This window comes from Gymnoscopelus braueri, assembly GCF_963280865.1.
Source record: "Gymnoscopelus braueri genome assembly, chromosome: 9".
In the NCBI taxonomy this organism is placed as follows: Eukaryota; Metazoa; Chordata; class Actinopteri; order Myctophiformes; family Myctophidae; genus Gymnoscopelus; species Gymnoscopelus braueri.
This window is the reverse complement of record NC_137610.1, coordinates 43,299,065-43,317,663: the sequence shown is the minus strand read 5'-3', so window position 1 is coordinate 43,317,663 and position 18,599 is coordinate 43,299,065. Positions and strand designations below refer to the sequence as shown.

Here is an 18,599-nt window from a genome sequence, read left to right as displayed (position 1 = left end):
AACTTGTAGACAGTGGCGGATGAAGTACTCAGATAGTAAAAGTAGCAATATAAAAATACTCTGTTACAACTAAAAGGCCTGTGTTCAAAATGTTACTTGAGTAAAAGTACAAAAGTATTGGCATCAAAATATACTTATAGTACCAAAAGTAAAAGCACAAAAATGTTTGAAAATAGCAGATCTACAAGCTCACAACGCATCGCGATGCGACGCGTTGTGAGCTTGTAGATCGGCTATCTTCAAATAGCCTAGGTATAAATGGGGCTAAAGTGGTTAATCTATGTTTTATTATATGATTTATATATAAGTAACTAGTAACTCAAAATTTCAAATAATTGTAGTGGAGTAAAAGTACAATATTTGCCTCTGAGATGTAGTGGAGTAGAAGTAAAAGTATTGACAATTGGAAATACTCCAGTAAAGTATAAAATACCTCAAAATTGTTCTTAAGTAGGCTACAGTACTTGAGTAAATGTACTTAGTTACTTTACACCACTGCTTGTAGATAACAAGAAATGACACTGCCCACTGACACCACACCTGGCAGGGAACCTAAATTTTCCCACAAAAGACGTTTGGTTGCTGGTTAATCATTTCTATCCAACGTTACAGACCGGATTTCCATTCAGCAACTCCCAAGTTAGTTAAACCCGTAACAGTGCCAAAGGAGTAATTTGAACAGCCATGTTGTGTAGTATGCCTTGCTTTGTTGTTGCGTGGTGGTTATTATTTGGCCATGTTTCTGGGGGTCCCATGACGGACCTGCACCCCGACATCACGGACCAGGAGCTGTTTTGGGGAACTGACCAATATGACTTCTCCATCGTGCTGCGTGCCTCAGGGATGGAGTGCTTCTGGCATTTTGCTCACCAGGGAGAAAGATTCTACCTTACGTTCATGGTAAAGACTGTGTGACTGTCTGCCACATTGTAACCAATGATTCCTGTGTTGTGTGATAGGGATCTGAAAAGAAAGTGCATTTTGGTTCCTTCGTTGTGCTATGCTCAATTAAATTAGTATTTTTCCCAACTATACAGACCTTGATTAGTGTATTCTTTTCTTTTAAGTAGCCTATTAAATGTTCAAATGTCAGAAAATCAAAGTGCATTTTGGTTCCTTCGTTGCGCTATGTTAATTTAAATTAGTATTTTCCCCAACCATGCAGCAACCTAGATGAATGTATTTTTGTTCTTCTTTTAAAGTAGGCTATTAAATGTTAAGAAATGTTTACGAAGAGTTGAAGGTAGTTTATAATTTGACATGCGGTTTACTTGGCTTGTACCTCTTTTCCATACCAACGTATAAATCAAGTGTACAAATATCCACTTATTTGCTTTGTAATACTATGAGGTGTTTCCTGTGATCATACACCAATTGTGTGTGCGTGTGTATGTATGTGTGTGTTTGAACTGTAGGTCCAATGGGTGACAGGGGTTGGTCATGACAGACACCTGTCAGTTACAGTCAACTCTCCCAGCAGTTTGCTGGTGTCCACTGTGGACGATGCCACTGGTCAGATCAATTTCAAAGCCGAGGAGACGGGTCAGTTTTGTCCTGTTCCTACATTGACCATGTGACACAGCATTTCAAAAACAACCAGAGCCTGATTCGTGCAGTTTATGAGAAGCGGGAGAAGAAAGTCAGTGTGTGCATTGTAATGACTAGTTTCTCAAGGCTTTTTGTATGAATTTCATTTAGGATCCCTCTGAAATTCAGCTGTGATAGCAAATATACATTGAAAAAATGTAGATCCTGCAAACTGTCTTGACTTACAGCAAGCAAGTAGTTTATTACAACGTTTTGGTCTAAACAACTTTCATCAGGTATCCCTGACAGAAACGTTGTAATAAACTACTTGTTTGCTGTAAGTGAAGACAGTGTGCGGGATCTCCATTTTTTTCATGTCTCATGCACTGGTTGCCTGCTCCTACGCACCTGTCCCTGTAGGTGTGCAAAAGGACCTTTCTTCACCAAGCAAATATATATTTAAATGAATTGTTTCTCAGCCGGAAATCTGTTATTTCCCATGACACGAACGGCCGTACAAGGCCTGACCTCGACTAAGTCGACTGGTTAGTCGCGGGGGGTCCGAGTCGACTGCGTGTCTCTTAGTCGAATCTAGTCAGATTATTATTATTATCATTATTTTTTTAAGGATCAAAAATGTTTTAAATTGTTTTTTGGCCAAGTCTACACCTGCAACCACACGTAACTTCCACTTTATTCTTCTTATTCCTCGTCTTTGTATTGGTATTGTTTGTGTTGGAGCGCCTCAGTGCGGCTGCAGAGTTCATGTGCAACCTCTTCCAGAGAGAGATAGAGACACTAGAAACTCTGCTGGAGACACAAAACAAACTGTGTAGACTTGGCCCTTTGAAATAAAATGTATTCTGGCCCTTTTTTTTTGTCGACTGCCAGTCTACTATTGGCAATTAGTCGCCAATTAGATTCGACTAAACAAATCCTTAGTCGGGGACAGGCCTCTAATCTAGAAGATTATTAAACCCTCTATTCTTGAGTTACAACTGTACTTGGACTGTTTTTTTCCATCTACACCAAATGTCTTCACAAAAAATAGCCGATCTACAAACCCACAATGCCTCGTAATGCAACGCATTGCGGCGATTCTTGGCTAATGTTCCCCCCAGAATTGGGTTCAAGTGATGAATGGCCTGTTTCATAATGAAGCTCCATGTTGTCTCATTGCTTTCTTCCTCTTATTTCCCAGGTTTCTATCAAATGTGCTTCAACAACTTTCACAACCGCTTTGGCGTAATGCAGATCTTCCTCAACTTTGGCGTGTATTATGACGGAGCCGGTGCCGCCGTGAAGGCGAAGATCGAAGAGGAGAAAGAGAAAGAGAAAGAGGAAATCAGGAAAGACCTGAACAACACCCTGTCCGCCATAGAGGTACACACATCACCATGTCTGACTGTTAATCAGAATGTGGTGTATATTGATACAGATAATAATACTCATAAGTTGAGTATTATACTATATATCAGCGACAGCGTTGTTTTTTTTATGTCTTATGATTGGATGGCACTGTTTTTTAACCAGGGAATAAGGCTTACTTACTTGACTGGCAACATTAACCACTTAAACATTAAACCCTAATTACTTTGACTTGTCTCCCCCAGGCGTCTACACTCGGTCCATTACTCCCCCCCCCCCCCATCTAAATCAAATCTCTTCACAGAAAATAGCCTGAGTATTCGCCCCAGAATAAAGATGCTAGGGTTTATGTGATTAACCCATTGATACCTGGAACGCTTCTGTGTCACTTTAGATGCCTTTGGCTATTCAAAAATAGCAGATATACAAGCTCATAGCGCGGCACCGAGTGCCGCGCTATGAGCTTGTAGATCTGCTATTTTTGAAAAATCGTTAAAAAAATATATATTTTTTTTTTTTCAAAAAACTGTTAGGATTTAGATTTTTTTAAAGAATCGCCTCAGGTCTTAATGGGTTAACCACCACCCTGGCAATAATATAACATTACAAATTCATTTTAGACTGATAACACTTAAAGCAGGCACTATGTAACTGTTAACTCTGTATCTAATGGTAGAGTATGTTAATACAATATAACTTATACAATTGGGGTGGTTGTATTTTGTCTCCCTGCCCTTCTATTGAGAGATATAGATCTTGTCAAAGGTCATGTCTCACCTAGACACAGGATCTGACATGAATTTTGACCTGATGGTCAAGATTCAATTTATCCCCTGAGCAAGCAGGCAGGCTTTATTAGCTCAATGGTGAAAATGTCAGCACTTACGCAGGAAACCGGGTTGAAATCCAGGGTAGAAGAGGAAAGTTACATAGTGCTGCTTTAAATGTTCAGTAACCACTTAGTAAATGATCTCTATTAGCCTACAAAGACCTTGTACTGTATGCTCTGGGAGAAAAAACAAAAGCAGATGTTATTTAATACAAACTTCCAATATAACATCACACAATCACTGTGTTCCAGGAGACCTCCCACAGGGTGGAGAACCGCGTTTTCCACATGTTCCGCTTCTACAACTTTGGCCGCATGAGAAGAAGCCTGGACTACTACGTGCTCCAGTCCAACTCCAAGTATGTGACGTGGTGGTCCGCGGCCCAGAGTGCGGTCATCATCTTGGCCGGTTACCTGCAGCTGCTCTTCCTCAAGAGACTCTTCAACAACAAAAACCCCACCGAGGGCGAGAGGCCACGCTGCTGAGGTCATCTGGGCTGAATCTTCTATTCCACACTGTGAAAGATTTACTTAAAGGAGTAGTTCACGCCAAAAATGACTTATTTTCTATCAATTACACACCCCATATTCAGAGATTTTTTTGTTTTTGTCATATTCCTGAGACAATAATTTGATGATAATAATAAAGATGCTAATGTATCCGGTAGGAGACACAAAGGAGACTCTTTGTGTCTCCTATACCGGAGAGACCGCCGGTTATCAAATTATTAGCCATGGTTCACCTGACGCTCGTCTGTCACAAGCGCCATGGAACCGAAAGTTCCTAGTTTAGAGTGGTGTTCGATTTTTTTACATTTACAACTCTCACATGTACATAAACGTTCAGATTTCAAATATAAAGTGCTTACTCACGGGCCACGGATGTTACAAGTTGATTTGACCCGCGATAAGTACCCGTATCTCCCGTATTGTTCAATAAAAAGCATTTTAATCCGATCGTCGGCCATTTTCTCCAAATTTTCTCCGATGCTTTCAACTATGCGACACTAATGGTTGGGAGGTGTATTGCACTCTGATACATTACAAAAAAAAGAAAGAAATGGCCGACGATCGGATTAAAATGCTTTTTATTGAACAATACGGGAGATACGGGTACTTATCGCGGGTCGGATCAACTTTTAACATCCATGGCTCGTGGGTAAGCACTTTATATTTGAAATCTGAACGTTTATGTACATGTGAGAGTTGTAAATGTAAAAAAATCGAACACCACTCTAAATCAGGAACTTTCGGTTCCATGACTGTCATGGTATGACAGTCATGTTTCAGGGCTATCAAATTATTGGCTTTGGAATGCGAAAAAAAATAACTCCATGAATTCAATGCTTCATGGGGTGTGTAATTGATAGAAAATAAGTCATTTTTTGGGTGAACTACTCCTTTCACCACGTGAACCCTAGCGTCCTTATTCTGGGGGAAACTTTTCTCGAAAACATCAGATCTACAAGCGTGTATAAGTCGGCTATTTTTGGCAAAGATATTTGGGGTCCCTGGGGGGCAATTAAGTACATACTGTAGGGTTTAAGTGGTTACGTGCAAGTTTTCCTCGGCCTGGCTTTATTTGAAACATAATAAAATAAATGGTTTCAGGTTTTGTAGATCGGCTATTTTCACATACTGTTTTGCTTATTTTCCCTACATTTTCATCTATTTTAACCAGATGTTTGTCTATTTTCACCTATTAAGACATGCCCAGAATAGAGATACTATAGGTTTCATGTGGTTAAGTATGTCTTGTGACCCATACAAGGGTTCATGAAACACTAATAATCAGAGGGTTTCACTCAGAGGGTGTCACTGTTTGAATTAGAGTCTAATTCAAACAGTGAGAACAAAAATGTTGACATAACTTAGTTATCGTGTCAATCACCTGTTCCTTTTGTTGTTGTTTTGGTGCAAGGCGCATGGGCCTGCATTAATGTGCTAAAGCATTTTGAATTACCTTGAAATGTCATATAAAATAATTCTTGCCTTGTCTTGCCTTGAGTGTGGGTTGTGTACTCGCCAGATTGTTATTGTGTGTATGTGTGCATGTCAGCACAAGGTTGAACAGAAAGCAAAACTGTGAAAATCTTCCAATATGAGGATGCTTAGCTTAGTAGGACTTATTTTTAATTGTAGCAATAATAGCATTAACTGTTCTGCAGCTGTGGCTGTGCTTTTCTTTTTTCTGCCGTAACTAGGCACATATGTTTTGTTTTGGTGGAGCATTATTCTTAATTTATACTTAGTTGCAGCAGAAATGAAAAAAAAACTGTACAATAAAAACTGGTCAAACATTGACCACAATTGTCGCAAGACCAATTTTTTTTTGCTGATTGCGAGGCGTTGAGAACTTGTAGATCAGCTATGTTCATAATATTTATCTGTGGAATCGAGTCAAAATGTAATGCCTACAATTCCAAGTGCTTGTGAGGGCGGGGGATCCCCAGTTCAAATGTGATTATTTTGAGGGGTCCACAATTCAAATGTGATTATTTTGGGGGTTTCACAGTTCAAATGTGATTATTTTGAGGGGTCCACAGTTCAAATGTGATTATTTTGGGGGTTTCACAGTTCAAATGTGATTATTTTGGGGGTTTCACAGTTCAAATGTGATTATTTTGGGGGGTCATGGTCTGAAAAGCTTGAGAACCACTGATTTATCCAACAGAACACAAACACACCTAGTAAAAAAGAAAAAAAGAATGCATGAGCTGCCGATAGAAGCAATTAAGTCATTTATCAACCAGACTGAAGTCAAAGGTCGTTTAAAGACCTTTGGTGCTTCTTATTTTCTGTTCTGTGTCTAAGGAGTTGACTCACAGACGGACACACGGACAGCCAAACGCAGACGGACGGACAGGAAACCCTTGTAGCATAATGTTCAGTTGGAAAGTAACTAACTACATGCATTAAATACTGGGTAGCAGTAGCACACAACACAGTAACAACCATAAGCAGCTTTGGGAGGATCCACCAGGACCGCCTTTCTCCCCCTCGCTCCCATCTTCAAGCGACTGCACCACTCAGCCTACTGCAGTTCTTCTAGTGGTCTGTGAGTACTGTACTGTGTGACATTGGATTACACTCTATTACCCACCGAGGGCCTGGGATTTCACTCATTGGGAAACTATATTATATCTTATGTGCACCAGTTGTGTAAAGTAACTAAGTACTTTTACTCAAGTACTGTATTTAAGTAAAATGTTTAGGTATTTTTTACTTTACTGGAGTATTTCCAATTGTCAGTACTTTTACTTCTACCCCACTACATCTCAGAGGCAAATATTATACTTTTACTCCACTACAATTATATGCATACTTTAATTACTAGTTACTTTGAAGATTTTGATTATTATTACAAAACACACTAACCACTTCAGCCCTATATAGGCTACTGTATATTTCGGCCATGTAAGTCAAGTATAAATCACCCTTAAGGAATTCTAAAACACACAGATGGCTGACTTTATTCAGCCAACAGAAGATCCTCTTATGGACCGACAGACTGTTATTATAAATGAGTAATTTTTTGCATTGTTTTGCCATTTTAACCCTAAGCTTAAAGCCTGAGTAATATTCAACTGTACACCTGTGTCGCACATAAAATATAAAAAATCACACCCAGTGTGAAGTGAGCGGTGCTATTTATGAGTTATTAATTTCATCATGCATCTCGGTAGCCAATCACAGCACGTCCTGCGAAGCACGTCCTGCGAAGTTATTAATTTCATCATGCATCTCGGTAGCCAATCACAGCACGTCCTGCGAAGTGATGTGCTTACATTTTTTACATTATTATTAATTTCATCATGCGTCTCGCTAGCCAATCACAGCACGTCTGCGAAGTTTGAAGTTAATTTCATCATGTGTCTCACTAGCCAATCACGGCACGTCCTGCAGAGCTTAGCCTATGGGCGTGTTTTCCACAGCATGGCGTCACAGCGAAAGACACATTTTCGTGACGGAAAGAAAAACTTTCACCACGGATGGGTCCTAAACCCTCTTATAGGAGCGGTTACACCGCTCAAAAATAGCCGATCTACAAGCTCACAATGCACATTGTGTTGGTTCTCACACCTTTTCAAGTCAAGGACCCCAAAATGTGTGTGTGTGTGTGTGTGTGTGTGTGTGTGTGTGTGTGTGTGTGTGTGTGTGTGTGTGTGTGTGTGTGTGTGTGTGTGTGTGTGTGTGTGTGTGTGTGTGTGTGTGCGTGCGCGCGCGCGCGTGCAAAGGTCTCTGCTCTACCATGAGTGAGTCTGTGGAGAGAGAGGAGTGGGGCGTGGCCTATAAAACCGACCCATCTGGAGAACTTGAGAGGTAAACATCTATAGTGGACAGTAACTAAGTACATTTACTTGAGTACTGTACTTTTTTCCTGTACTTTATTTGTATTTTTGGATATTCATGTCTTTCACTCCACTACATTTCAAAGTCAAATATGGTACTTATTACTATTATTACACAGCATTTCCAGGAAGGGAAAAATATATTATGAATTAACCACTTTCAAATACAGTGAACATGTTTTTTTTTATGTCGACATTTTTATACAGCAATGTATTGATAATGAAAAGAAAAGAAAATGCACTTTGTAATTTGTACTTTTGAATACTTCTTACTTAATGTTTTTTAAATGCATGTACTTTTCAATATGTAACTATTTTTTTTATTCCTTTAACTCAGTACTCCGTCCACCACTGAACATTATAATCATCATCATCATCATCATCTGTCTGTGTTGTGTTGAAGGTTAGTCCATCAGGAGAGACCATCCAGCAGTGACTCCCTGAGGAAAGGCAGGTCCTTGGATCTACCTGTTAAAACTTGCAACCATTTGCCGCTGTCTGACTTGACCCATCCCAGGTTGGTGCAGTTTTGGGATTCTGTTGCAAGTGGTTAATAGCCTGATAAACCGCCCTGGTGGTTTACAAGGCTAAGTGGTTAACGAGGACGGTTTACCAGGCTAAGTGGTGTTTACCAGGCTAAGTGGTTAACGAGGATGGTTTACCGTGCTAAGTGGTTAACGAGTTGCATTGTGAATCTTTGGTGTGGACTGGGCTTACCACACCCATTATCATTTGTATTGCTTACTAGCAATACAAATGTTATATCTTTATCTTAACTTATGCCCTTGATATGCAATAATTTATGCACTGCTCCTAGTTAATGATCTCAGATTCTGTGGCATGCTTGCGCATATAATCTGTAGTATCACAGGAGCAGAGTCAAAAGAAGTGGGGAAAAAAGTTGCTGAATGCTCCTCAGAGCCGACACCGACAGACGGCTACTATGATGCTAAAAATAGCCTATGGCTTGATGTCTTTGAACATGTACATGCTTAAATCATTTGAGAAGTACTGAGCACTGCAGGGTGCTTAGGGCAGGGGCACAAGATTATCTGTATTGTTTTCTCCACAGAGACCACCAGAAGAAGGATCTCAATGATCAGTCTGATCAGGAGCATCAAAAAGATCTGGTGAGTCGGTTTACAACATCTTTTCTTAATACAAATGAAATGAAAACGTATTGGTTGAGATGTTAACCCTTTGGGTGTGGCCTCCATTAAATACATTCAGTATGGATGTGATGTGAGAGTTCAGACTATCTGACCCCAGTAAATACATTCAGTATGGATGTGATGTGAGAGTTCAGACTATCTGACACCAGTAAATACATTCAGTATGGATGTGATGTGAGAGTTCAGACTATCTGACCCCAGTAAATACATTCAGTATGGATGTGATGTGAGAGTTCAGACTATCTCACCAGTAAATACATTCAGTATGGATGTGATGTGAGAGTTCAGACTATCTGACACCAGTAAATACATTCAGTATGGATGTGATGTGAGAGTTCAGACTATCTGACACCAGTAAATACATTCAGTATGGATGTGATGTGAGAGTTCAGACTATCTGACACCAGTAAATACATTCAGTATGGATGTGATGTGAGAGTTCAGACTATCTGACACCAGTAAATACATTCAGTATGGATGTGATGTGAGAGTTCAGACTATCTGACACCAACTCAGGACTCCCCTCGACTGCCGTCGACTTCCTCCTGTCTAGCATCAGAGTCTTGAGCTCTGCAGTGTTGTTAGCCTGCATGGGAATTGAACCTGGGTCTCCTGCATGGAAAGCCAACATCTTAACCACTAGCCTAAAGGGGAATTCCCCCTTGTCAATCTTTTTTTTGGCTCATCAGGCTCTTGAGGCTCTGAGCCACTCTGCTACATAAACACAAATTAATATTTAATTTTAAGTCTATACAACGGTAACAAACCAAACAATAAATCTCAGTATTGCACTTAAATAGTTGTGTAAACAATGGCAATGCTCTTGGTCCACCATCACATTACACTGTAAAGGCACACTGATTTTCATCTTGAGCTTTCCTCCTAACCATTAAAAAACAAAAAAACTAGCAAAATTAAGACATTTTAGTGGCAAGGCCACTTGGCCTTTGGTGTTGCACATTTTTTGAGGGCACAAAGGCCAAATGCCAGGAAATAATTAATTTAACTTGAAGGTTAAGGATGATTTAATTTGAATATAGTAGGCCTACAAGAGTAGAGCGTCGCAGTTCCCGCCCACTTCCTGTTTTTTTTGGTGCCGGAAGAAAAAACTCAATGCATTTTTCCATTGACATTTCCAAAAATATTTATATCTATTAATTTAAGCCTCGAATCAAGCCATCATGACATGACATGAATCATGACCATAAACGTTTGATTCTGTGATTTTTTTTTTGTTGAAAACGGCAAAACAAAGGGTATTTATTAAATATAGTATATCATATAATTAAATATAAAATAAAAAAAAATCACAGAAAAAAACGTTTTATGGTCACGATTCATGTCATCTCGTGATGGCTTGATTCGAGGCTTAAATTAATAGATATAAATATTTTTGGAAATGTCAATGGAAAAATGCATTGAGTTTTTTCTTCCGGCAACAAAAAAAACAGGAAGTGGGCGGGAACTGCGACGCTCTATAGTATAACTATCTGTGAAATATAACCCATTTAATAATGTAATACAAATTTAATAAACCCAAAATAATGTATTGGCAAATTACCAATATTTGTACAAAGTCATAGCCTATTGGTCTCAATATTTGTCACATTCAGCTCTGGACTTCACTAGGCCTGACCTCTGGTAGTCGAATAGTCGACTAATTAGTCGAGGGGTGTCTGAGTCGACTGCCAATCTCTTAGTCAAATTATAACAAAAATTGTTCCACTGAGAGATTGGCCTAGTTTTTTATATTAATTAACTCATAGTTTGCCAAAAATAGGATATACATCATGATTTATTGGGAGAAACCAATAGCATATGTTAAATCAGACACTAAGCACCCCTACAGCCCAAATGGAATTCCTCTATTGCATAACATATTTTTTGCATGATTTGACTGAGAGATTGGCATCGAATCAGACTATTGGCAATTAGTCGCCAATCAGATTCGACTATACAAATCCTTAGTCGGGGACAGGCCTAGACTTCACTGACTGTAGGTAGGGGTCACATGAATCACATTAGATTCACAGATTAGAGATTTTATGTATTTTCCCCTCAAGTTATTTTCATTCAAATGAAATGTGATTGAACTTGCACTAATAATGACTTATATACTGTATACTATATACTGTAGTCGTATAGCTGATTTCTCACTATTTAAACTATAGTACTTCTTGCTTGTATATTGGCTATTTTCACCATTTTAATTTGTTTTTAAATAATAATAATAATAAAAAAATGAATATTTATTCCATCCGACAGGGACAATATATAGCCATATGGTTCTGTATCAGTATTTGAGTCAGTTTTAGCAGCTTTCATTCTAATTGGCTACTATGACTGCCTATGAGTTCTCATGGGCCTGGGTAGGTCAACCTGGCCTGGCGGGGATCTGCCCTATTGCGCACAGCAGCAGGTGAACGCAATTAACTTAAACGAGGAGCTTCGCACCAAAGAACGGGCTCAAACTATGTCAAACTGTCACATTCTAGCTACTGAAATAAACTTCCCATTTGGATCATTGTTGACAAAGGAACAGAACATGGTCATGGATATTGTTTGCAAAATGATTATTTATTTATTGTCCATCAGAGCGGTGAGGTCGCAGCTTCTCGCTACTTTTGCATGATATCGATAGCCTACACTTTGAATTTGTTTGCAGTTATTAATTTCTATTACTTACTTAGGCCTTTAAATTCCCTGAGGAACATAGGCCATTGATGAATCTCCTCCATCCCCTTCTGTCTTGTGCCCTCCGCTCCAGTTGTTGCCATGACAGCCCTTGCGCCTTCATGAGGTGTCTCTCTAGGCCTTCCTCTCTTCGTCCTGCCTTGCGGGCTCCCTAGAACATGTTTTGTGATTGATCTATTATGTCTTCGCAGTGTGTGACCTATCCAGTTAAAGGTAGGGTAAGTGATATTTTTTGGTTAAAACAAAAAGTATTTTGTTAAAAGGTTAAAATACTATATTCTGATAGTAATCATTGCTATAGAGTGTTTTTTCAGTAACAGATGTCTCACTGTCTCTCCAGCTCTTTAATAAACAGAAAATACATTTTTCGGTAGGTGTCAAAATCTCAGCCAATCAGGAGAAAGTACCCATTTTTAAGCTTAATTTGTATAGTGTTCCAGTTCCAATTTTGTCTGCTCATTTCTTAGTGTCATCACATTTCACTTGTTTAATCTGTATCCTGATTGATTTCTCTGTCCTGGTTGGATAAAATTGGAAATGAAACTGAAACTGAAACGAAAATGCATTTTCTGTTTAATAAAGAGGTGGAGAGACAAGGAGACTCCAAAAATTGAACAAACACTCTATAGCAATGAGTACTATCAGAATATAGAGCTATTTAACACTTATTTTAACCAAAGCAAATCACTTACCCTACCTTTAAAGGAGAATTCCGGACATTTTAAGTGTTATCTTTGATCGTTACTCACCTACCGACGTAAAAAGTGGCATTGTTTTTTTCCAGAGACCTGGCAACTTGGTGTTGCCAGGTAGAGAAACAAGCAACCAGTGTTAAATCGTTCGGCAGTAGCGCTAGCCTCTCAGGAACTTTCAGCGCATGTTTGACTATCATGAGACTCTACAATGAGTAGTAGTAGAGAAAAAAATAACTTTGCATCGGTTATAATAGACGAATTTCCCTAAGCCACGCGCTCCCATTATGACAACGGAGGGGGTTGAAAAAATGATGACAGGGGAATCTCTGGTAAAAAACAATGCCACTTTTTACGTCGGTAGGTGAGTAACGACACATCAAAGACAACACTTAAAATGTCCGGAATTCTCCTTTAATTTCTACTGCTTGCTGGATATTAAAGTCACTCTTTTCGCACGTAAATGAACACAAACAAAGCTGATTCAGACAATATAGAACATCACCAAACCCAGTAGTTTGTTTTTTCAATATAAATGTCAACTTCTTGTTTATTTTTCTATTTGAAGATCCAATAGCAAAATCAACAGGACGTTTTTATTAAAAAAACAAACAGTACTGGGTTTTGGGATGTTCTATATTGTCTGAATAAACTTTGTTTGTGTCTGTTTATGTGCTAAAAGAGTGACTTTGAGAGCCGTTTCACCGTACAATGTAAGTCAAGGAGGAGCATATTTTAAATGATCAATTTCTAATCAATGGAGAAATTATTTTTTATTTCTTGTTCACCTTTGGAGTTACATCATGGCAAGGTAACTAGGCCTACACAACCCAAACCTCTACCAAAGTGGTCTTGCCCTTTAAGACCCATCATTTTGGGATTTTGACTGTATGTTGTCAAATGTATTAATCTATATTTCGCTGTTGATCAAACGTCGGGTTTGGACTGTGATTTGATGCGCACACATGTGCTGTCACTGACAATCAATGGGACAGACAGCTGTTATGGTTCACTTGTTCTACTGGGTAGTTCTAGCAAAATGGTAGTTTGAACGTTCTAAAAGACAAGTGTAGGGTAAATTAATTATGATAAAAAAATCGGGGCACATCGGTCCATACGGAATTCTCTCTCTCTCTCTCTCTCTCTCTCTCTCTTCCGCGCATTTTAAGCTGGAATATAGGCTCGAAATCAAACCTACCACTGGTTATGTGCAGCGTGTCACTTGATGTTGAATTTCAACCAGACAACTGGTGTCTACCGTTACCGTATTAACAGGAAGATAGCGTAGAGGGAAAATGGTGAAATCAGCATGGGCAGTGCAGGCATGGGGCATGTCATATTTCAAGGGGCACACGGCCAAAGAGAGGGGCAACGAGGGCCATGGCCTTCGTGAAATTCCTGCCCTGCTCCTATGACGCACGCACGCACGCATACACTCACAGTCACTCTGGATGAGTGTCTGTCTGCTAAATGCCTAAATTGTAAGTATGAAGTGAATCTTGTTTTGAACTCTCATGTTTACTGAATAATAATGTACAAATGTGTTATTGTGCATTTGGAGGATTCTCTGGAGCAAGAGAAGAAGCTCCACATGGACCTGGAGAGAGTCAACAGAGAGCTCCAGGAATCCATCATGAATCTGGAGAATGACAAGCAGCAGTCTGACCAGAAGATCAAAGAGCTGCAGGTATTTTTATTTTCCATAATGTCATTAATAAAAAGTAAGAGTAAATTATGATTTGAATATGTGTATCTACTTCACTGGTTCCCAACGTTGGGTCTGGGGACCACCAGGGTTACAAATGAACCCTTACAGGTCTGTAACTGAGAGTGTACAAATGGAACCAAATGAACCTTACTGGTTCATTTGGTTCCATTTGTACACTCTCAGAGTTAAATAACACTGAGGACTTCACAGTGTAGATTGAGGTCCCAAAGATTTAAAAAATGATATCAAATGGGGTCCATGGTTTAATGTATATCCAACTAGGGGTCCTTGAAATGCACAACGTTGCGAATCACTGAGTAAGAGTAAATGATGATTATCACACGTTAACATATAATATCTTTGATTTGAAAGGATTGTAATAAAGCACTGGAGGAAGAAGCTGCTAAACCTGCTAAACCTTCGATCCTGACCCTAATCACAACTGTTACTGTACTAGGCATAATCCTAGCCATAATCCTAGCCATAACCAAAGTAGGCCCAACATCCAGGTTTTCATTATTTGTTCTCGACTTCTTCTATCTTCTTTTTGTTTATTTTATTGTGCATTGTGGTTGTCGTTGTTGCGGATGCAGATTTTAACAGACAACAAAAATACATGTGCTCAAAATAAATGAAATCAAATTAAATAACAAAACAAGAACTGAACAACACTACCCTGTATAACACAAAAGGTGGACATATATAGGGACGGGTCAGACCACTGTTAACACAAAAGGGGGAAAAGACAAAGACTACCTTTGAAACACACTCTGATAACCCCTGCCCCTCCCCATGGTGCAGAGGGACTGTGGTGCAGTCCAATTGTCCACATTAGCTACAGATCTGGAGCAGCTGATCCCCATTCCTTTGGCCAGCCCACCATGTCCGTTTCTGTCAGCCTCCCACAGAACTGGTAACTCAAGAAAACTCAGTCAACTCAAATGCAAATAAACTCATAGTGTCTGCATTTAGCAGACATAGTGTCTGTCTGCTAAATGCCTAAATTGTAAGTATGAAGTGAATCTTGTTTTGAACTCTCATGTTTACTGAATAATAATGTACAAATGTGTTATTGTGCATTTGGAGGATTCTCTGGAGCAAGAGAAGAAGCTCCACATGGACCTGGAGAGAGTCAACAGAGAGCTCCAGGAATCCATCATGAATCTGGAGAATGACAAGCAGCAGTCTGACCAGAAGATCAAAGAGCTGCAGGTATTTTTATTTTCCATAATGTCATTAATAAAAAGTAAGAGTAAATTATGATTTGAATATGTGTATCTACTTCACTGGTTCCCAACGTTGGGTCTGGGGACCACCAGGGTTACAAATGAACCCTTACAGGTCTGTAACTGAGAGTGTACAAATGGAACCAAATGAACCTTACTGGTTCATTTGGTTCCATTTGTACACTCTCAGAGTTAAATAACACTGAGGACTTCACAGTGTAGATTGAGGTCCCAAAGATTTAAAAAATGATATCAAATGGGGTCCATGGTTTAATGTATATCCAACTAGGGGTCCTTGAAATGCACAACGTTGCGAATCACTGAGTAAGAGTAAATGATGATTATCACACGTTAACATATAATATCTTTGATTTGAAAGGATCGTAATAAAGCACTGGAGGAAGCTGCTAAACCTGCTAAACCTACGATCCTGACCCTAATCACAACTGTTACTGTACTAGGCATAATCCTAGCCATAATCCTAGCCATAACCAAAGTAGGCCCAACATCCAGGTTTTCATTATTTGTTCTCGACTTCTCGTCTTCTTTTTGTTTATTTGATTGTGGATTGTGGTTGTCGTTGTTGCGGATGCAGATTTTAACAGACAACAAAAATACATGTGCTCAAAATAAATGAAATCAAATTAAATAACAAAACAAGAACTGAACAACACTATCCTGTATAACACAAAAGGTGGACATATATAGGGACGGGTCAGACCACTGTTAACACAAAAGGGGGAAAAGACAAAGACTACCTTTGAAACACACTCTGATAACCCCTGCCCCTCCCCATGGTGCAGAGGGACTGTGGTGCAGTCCAATTGTCCACATTAGCTACAGATCTGGAGCAGCTGATCCCCATTCCTTTGGCCAGCCCACCATGTCCGTTTCTGTCAGCCTCCCACAGAACTGGTAACTCAAGAAAACTCAGTCAACTCAAATGCAAATAAACTCATAGAAAAACAACTAAACAATACATTATGTTATTTCAACTGTTTAATAATAATGTACAACTGAAAATAAACACACTAAATATATTAAAAAAAAGGAAAAAGAAAAAAAAAAAGGAAGTTACCATACATTATAGTCTCAATGTGTGGCTGCTGAGTCAGCCATCACACTCATCCTGTATGACGATGGAAAACAAGTGAGTGATGGAGACATAAAGAAGAATCTCCCAGACAACAAAGAGAGATTCTCTCCATGTGTCTGTGTCTTAGGAAAAAAAAGATTATCCTCAGAAAGGTTTTACTATGAGGTTCAGGTTAAAGGGAAGACAGAGTGGGATCTAGGAGTGGCCAGAGACTCCATCAACAGGAAGGGAGACGTCACACTGAACCCCAAGAATGGTTACTGGACTATAGGGTTGAGGAATAGGAATGAGTACAAGGCTCTTGCTGACCGTCCTGTCCTCCTCCCTGCAAGAGAAAATCTTCAGATACTGGGAGTGTTTTTGGATTATGAGGAGGGTCTGATCTCCTTTTATGATGTAGAGGCCAGAGTTCATCTCTAATCTTTCACTGGCTGCACCTTCACTGAGAAACTCTATCCATTCGTCCTGGTCTTAATTATAATGGTAAAAACTCAGCTCCTCTGATCATCTCTCCTGTTAGTATGGCCTAAATTTGATATAATCATAATTGTTATTTTATTTTATTATTGGCAAACTAAAACAGCAATAAAAACACAACAAACAGACAGACAGACAGACAGACAGACAGACAGACAGACAAACAAACATCACACAGGGTGAAGAGTAGGATATGAGACGCCTGTTCAATGACTCTTATGACTATTTTTAAACTTTAAAAAAAAACTTAAGTAGTCTTATATTCCTGTAGTAGTGTATATATATATATGGTTGCACGAATGCACGGAGGAGCCGCGGCACCCCCATGCCCCCGCGGCACCCCCACACCCCCACCCCTTGTACCCCTCGTTTAACTTTAAAAAAAGATATATTTATATTATTTGATACTTTTATTTGTTTTAGCTCTTGCTCATTTGATTTTCCTATTTGTCTCATCTGTTTAAGAAAGTAGGTAGCTGATGTATTGTACTTTTACCTTAGGGCTAGGTATACTCTTACTAATGTTTTAGAAGAGAATGCACTTAAGACTTCTGGTGATTAGCAGTTTTCTTGCACTAAGTCTCTTTGGATAAAAGCGTCTGCTAAATGACTGTCTGTAATGTATATTTTTTTATATTTTGATATATATAAATAAATACATGAACCCATGAATACATTTCATAATGTCTTCTTTCTTTCTTTCTTTCATTAAATGTGTTTTTCATTGAACATCTTGATAGTAGAATCCTCTTGGCTGTGTTCTGGAGCTCACATACAAAGTTTCATTCTGATCTAGTAGCTGACTGGTCGCTTTTCAGAAGCAGCAGACTCAATCCCTCTAGTATCCCCAAACCCTTGTAGCCTGTTTTCTGTTTAGTTTGTTTGAGTTGCTTTGCTTAGTCCTTAGTTCGCCCTCAGTATTATTCTCGTTCATCCTTGGTCTGTATTGTTAAGTTGGAGTTACTTTGTATATATTTGCAAAGTTTCATTCATTCATTGGATTCACTTATTTGTTGCACCATGTAGGGGTGTTTGGTCCTTTTTATTTGGTTTAACCATTCCCTATTTGTTCTTGTTTTCGTGGTTCTGGACGTTTTCCGGAAACATTCAATATTAGTAAGCATATTTCCTTGGTACCACATTTTAAAGAGACAGAACTTGATTCATATTTTGACGCTTTTGAACGCATTGCAACCACAGTGAAATGGCCTAAGAATATGTGGAGTCTGTTACTGCAATGCAAACTAGTGGGAAAAGTTTGGGATATTTGTGCAACCTTGTCTATTGAACAGAGCCTACAGTATGATGTTGTAAAGGAAACCATACTACGAGCATATGAGTTAGTGCCGGAAGCGTACCGCCAAAGGTCCTGTGAAAAAAATGCCTATCAAACATAATTATGTGGAATTTGCAAGAGATAAAAGTGTTTTGTTTGATAATTTGTGCTCGGCGAGAAAA

The 18,599-nt window shown here is 39.1% G+C and overlaps 1 protein-coding gene across 1 annotated transcript; it reads left to right on the top strand.

Annotated features, from left to right (window-relative positions):
- Positions 1-696: 696 nt before the first annotated feature.
- Positions 697-4,210, top strand: LOC308092337 (transmembrane emp24 domain-containing protein 6-like; the record flags this gene model as incomplete). Its single annotated transcript, XM_080438188.1, has 4 exons — positions 697-900; positions 1,416-1,542; positions 2,729-2,910; positions 3,977-4,210. 4 exons carry the CDS (start codon positions 697-699, stop codon positions 4,208-4,210), a joined length of 747 nt encoding a protein of 248 aa, XP_080294314.1.
- Positions 4,211-18,599: the final 14,389 nt, after the last annotated feature.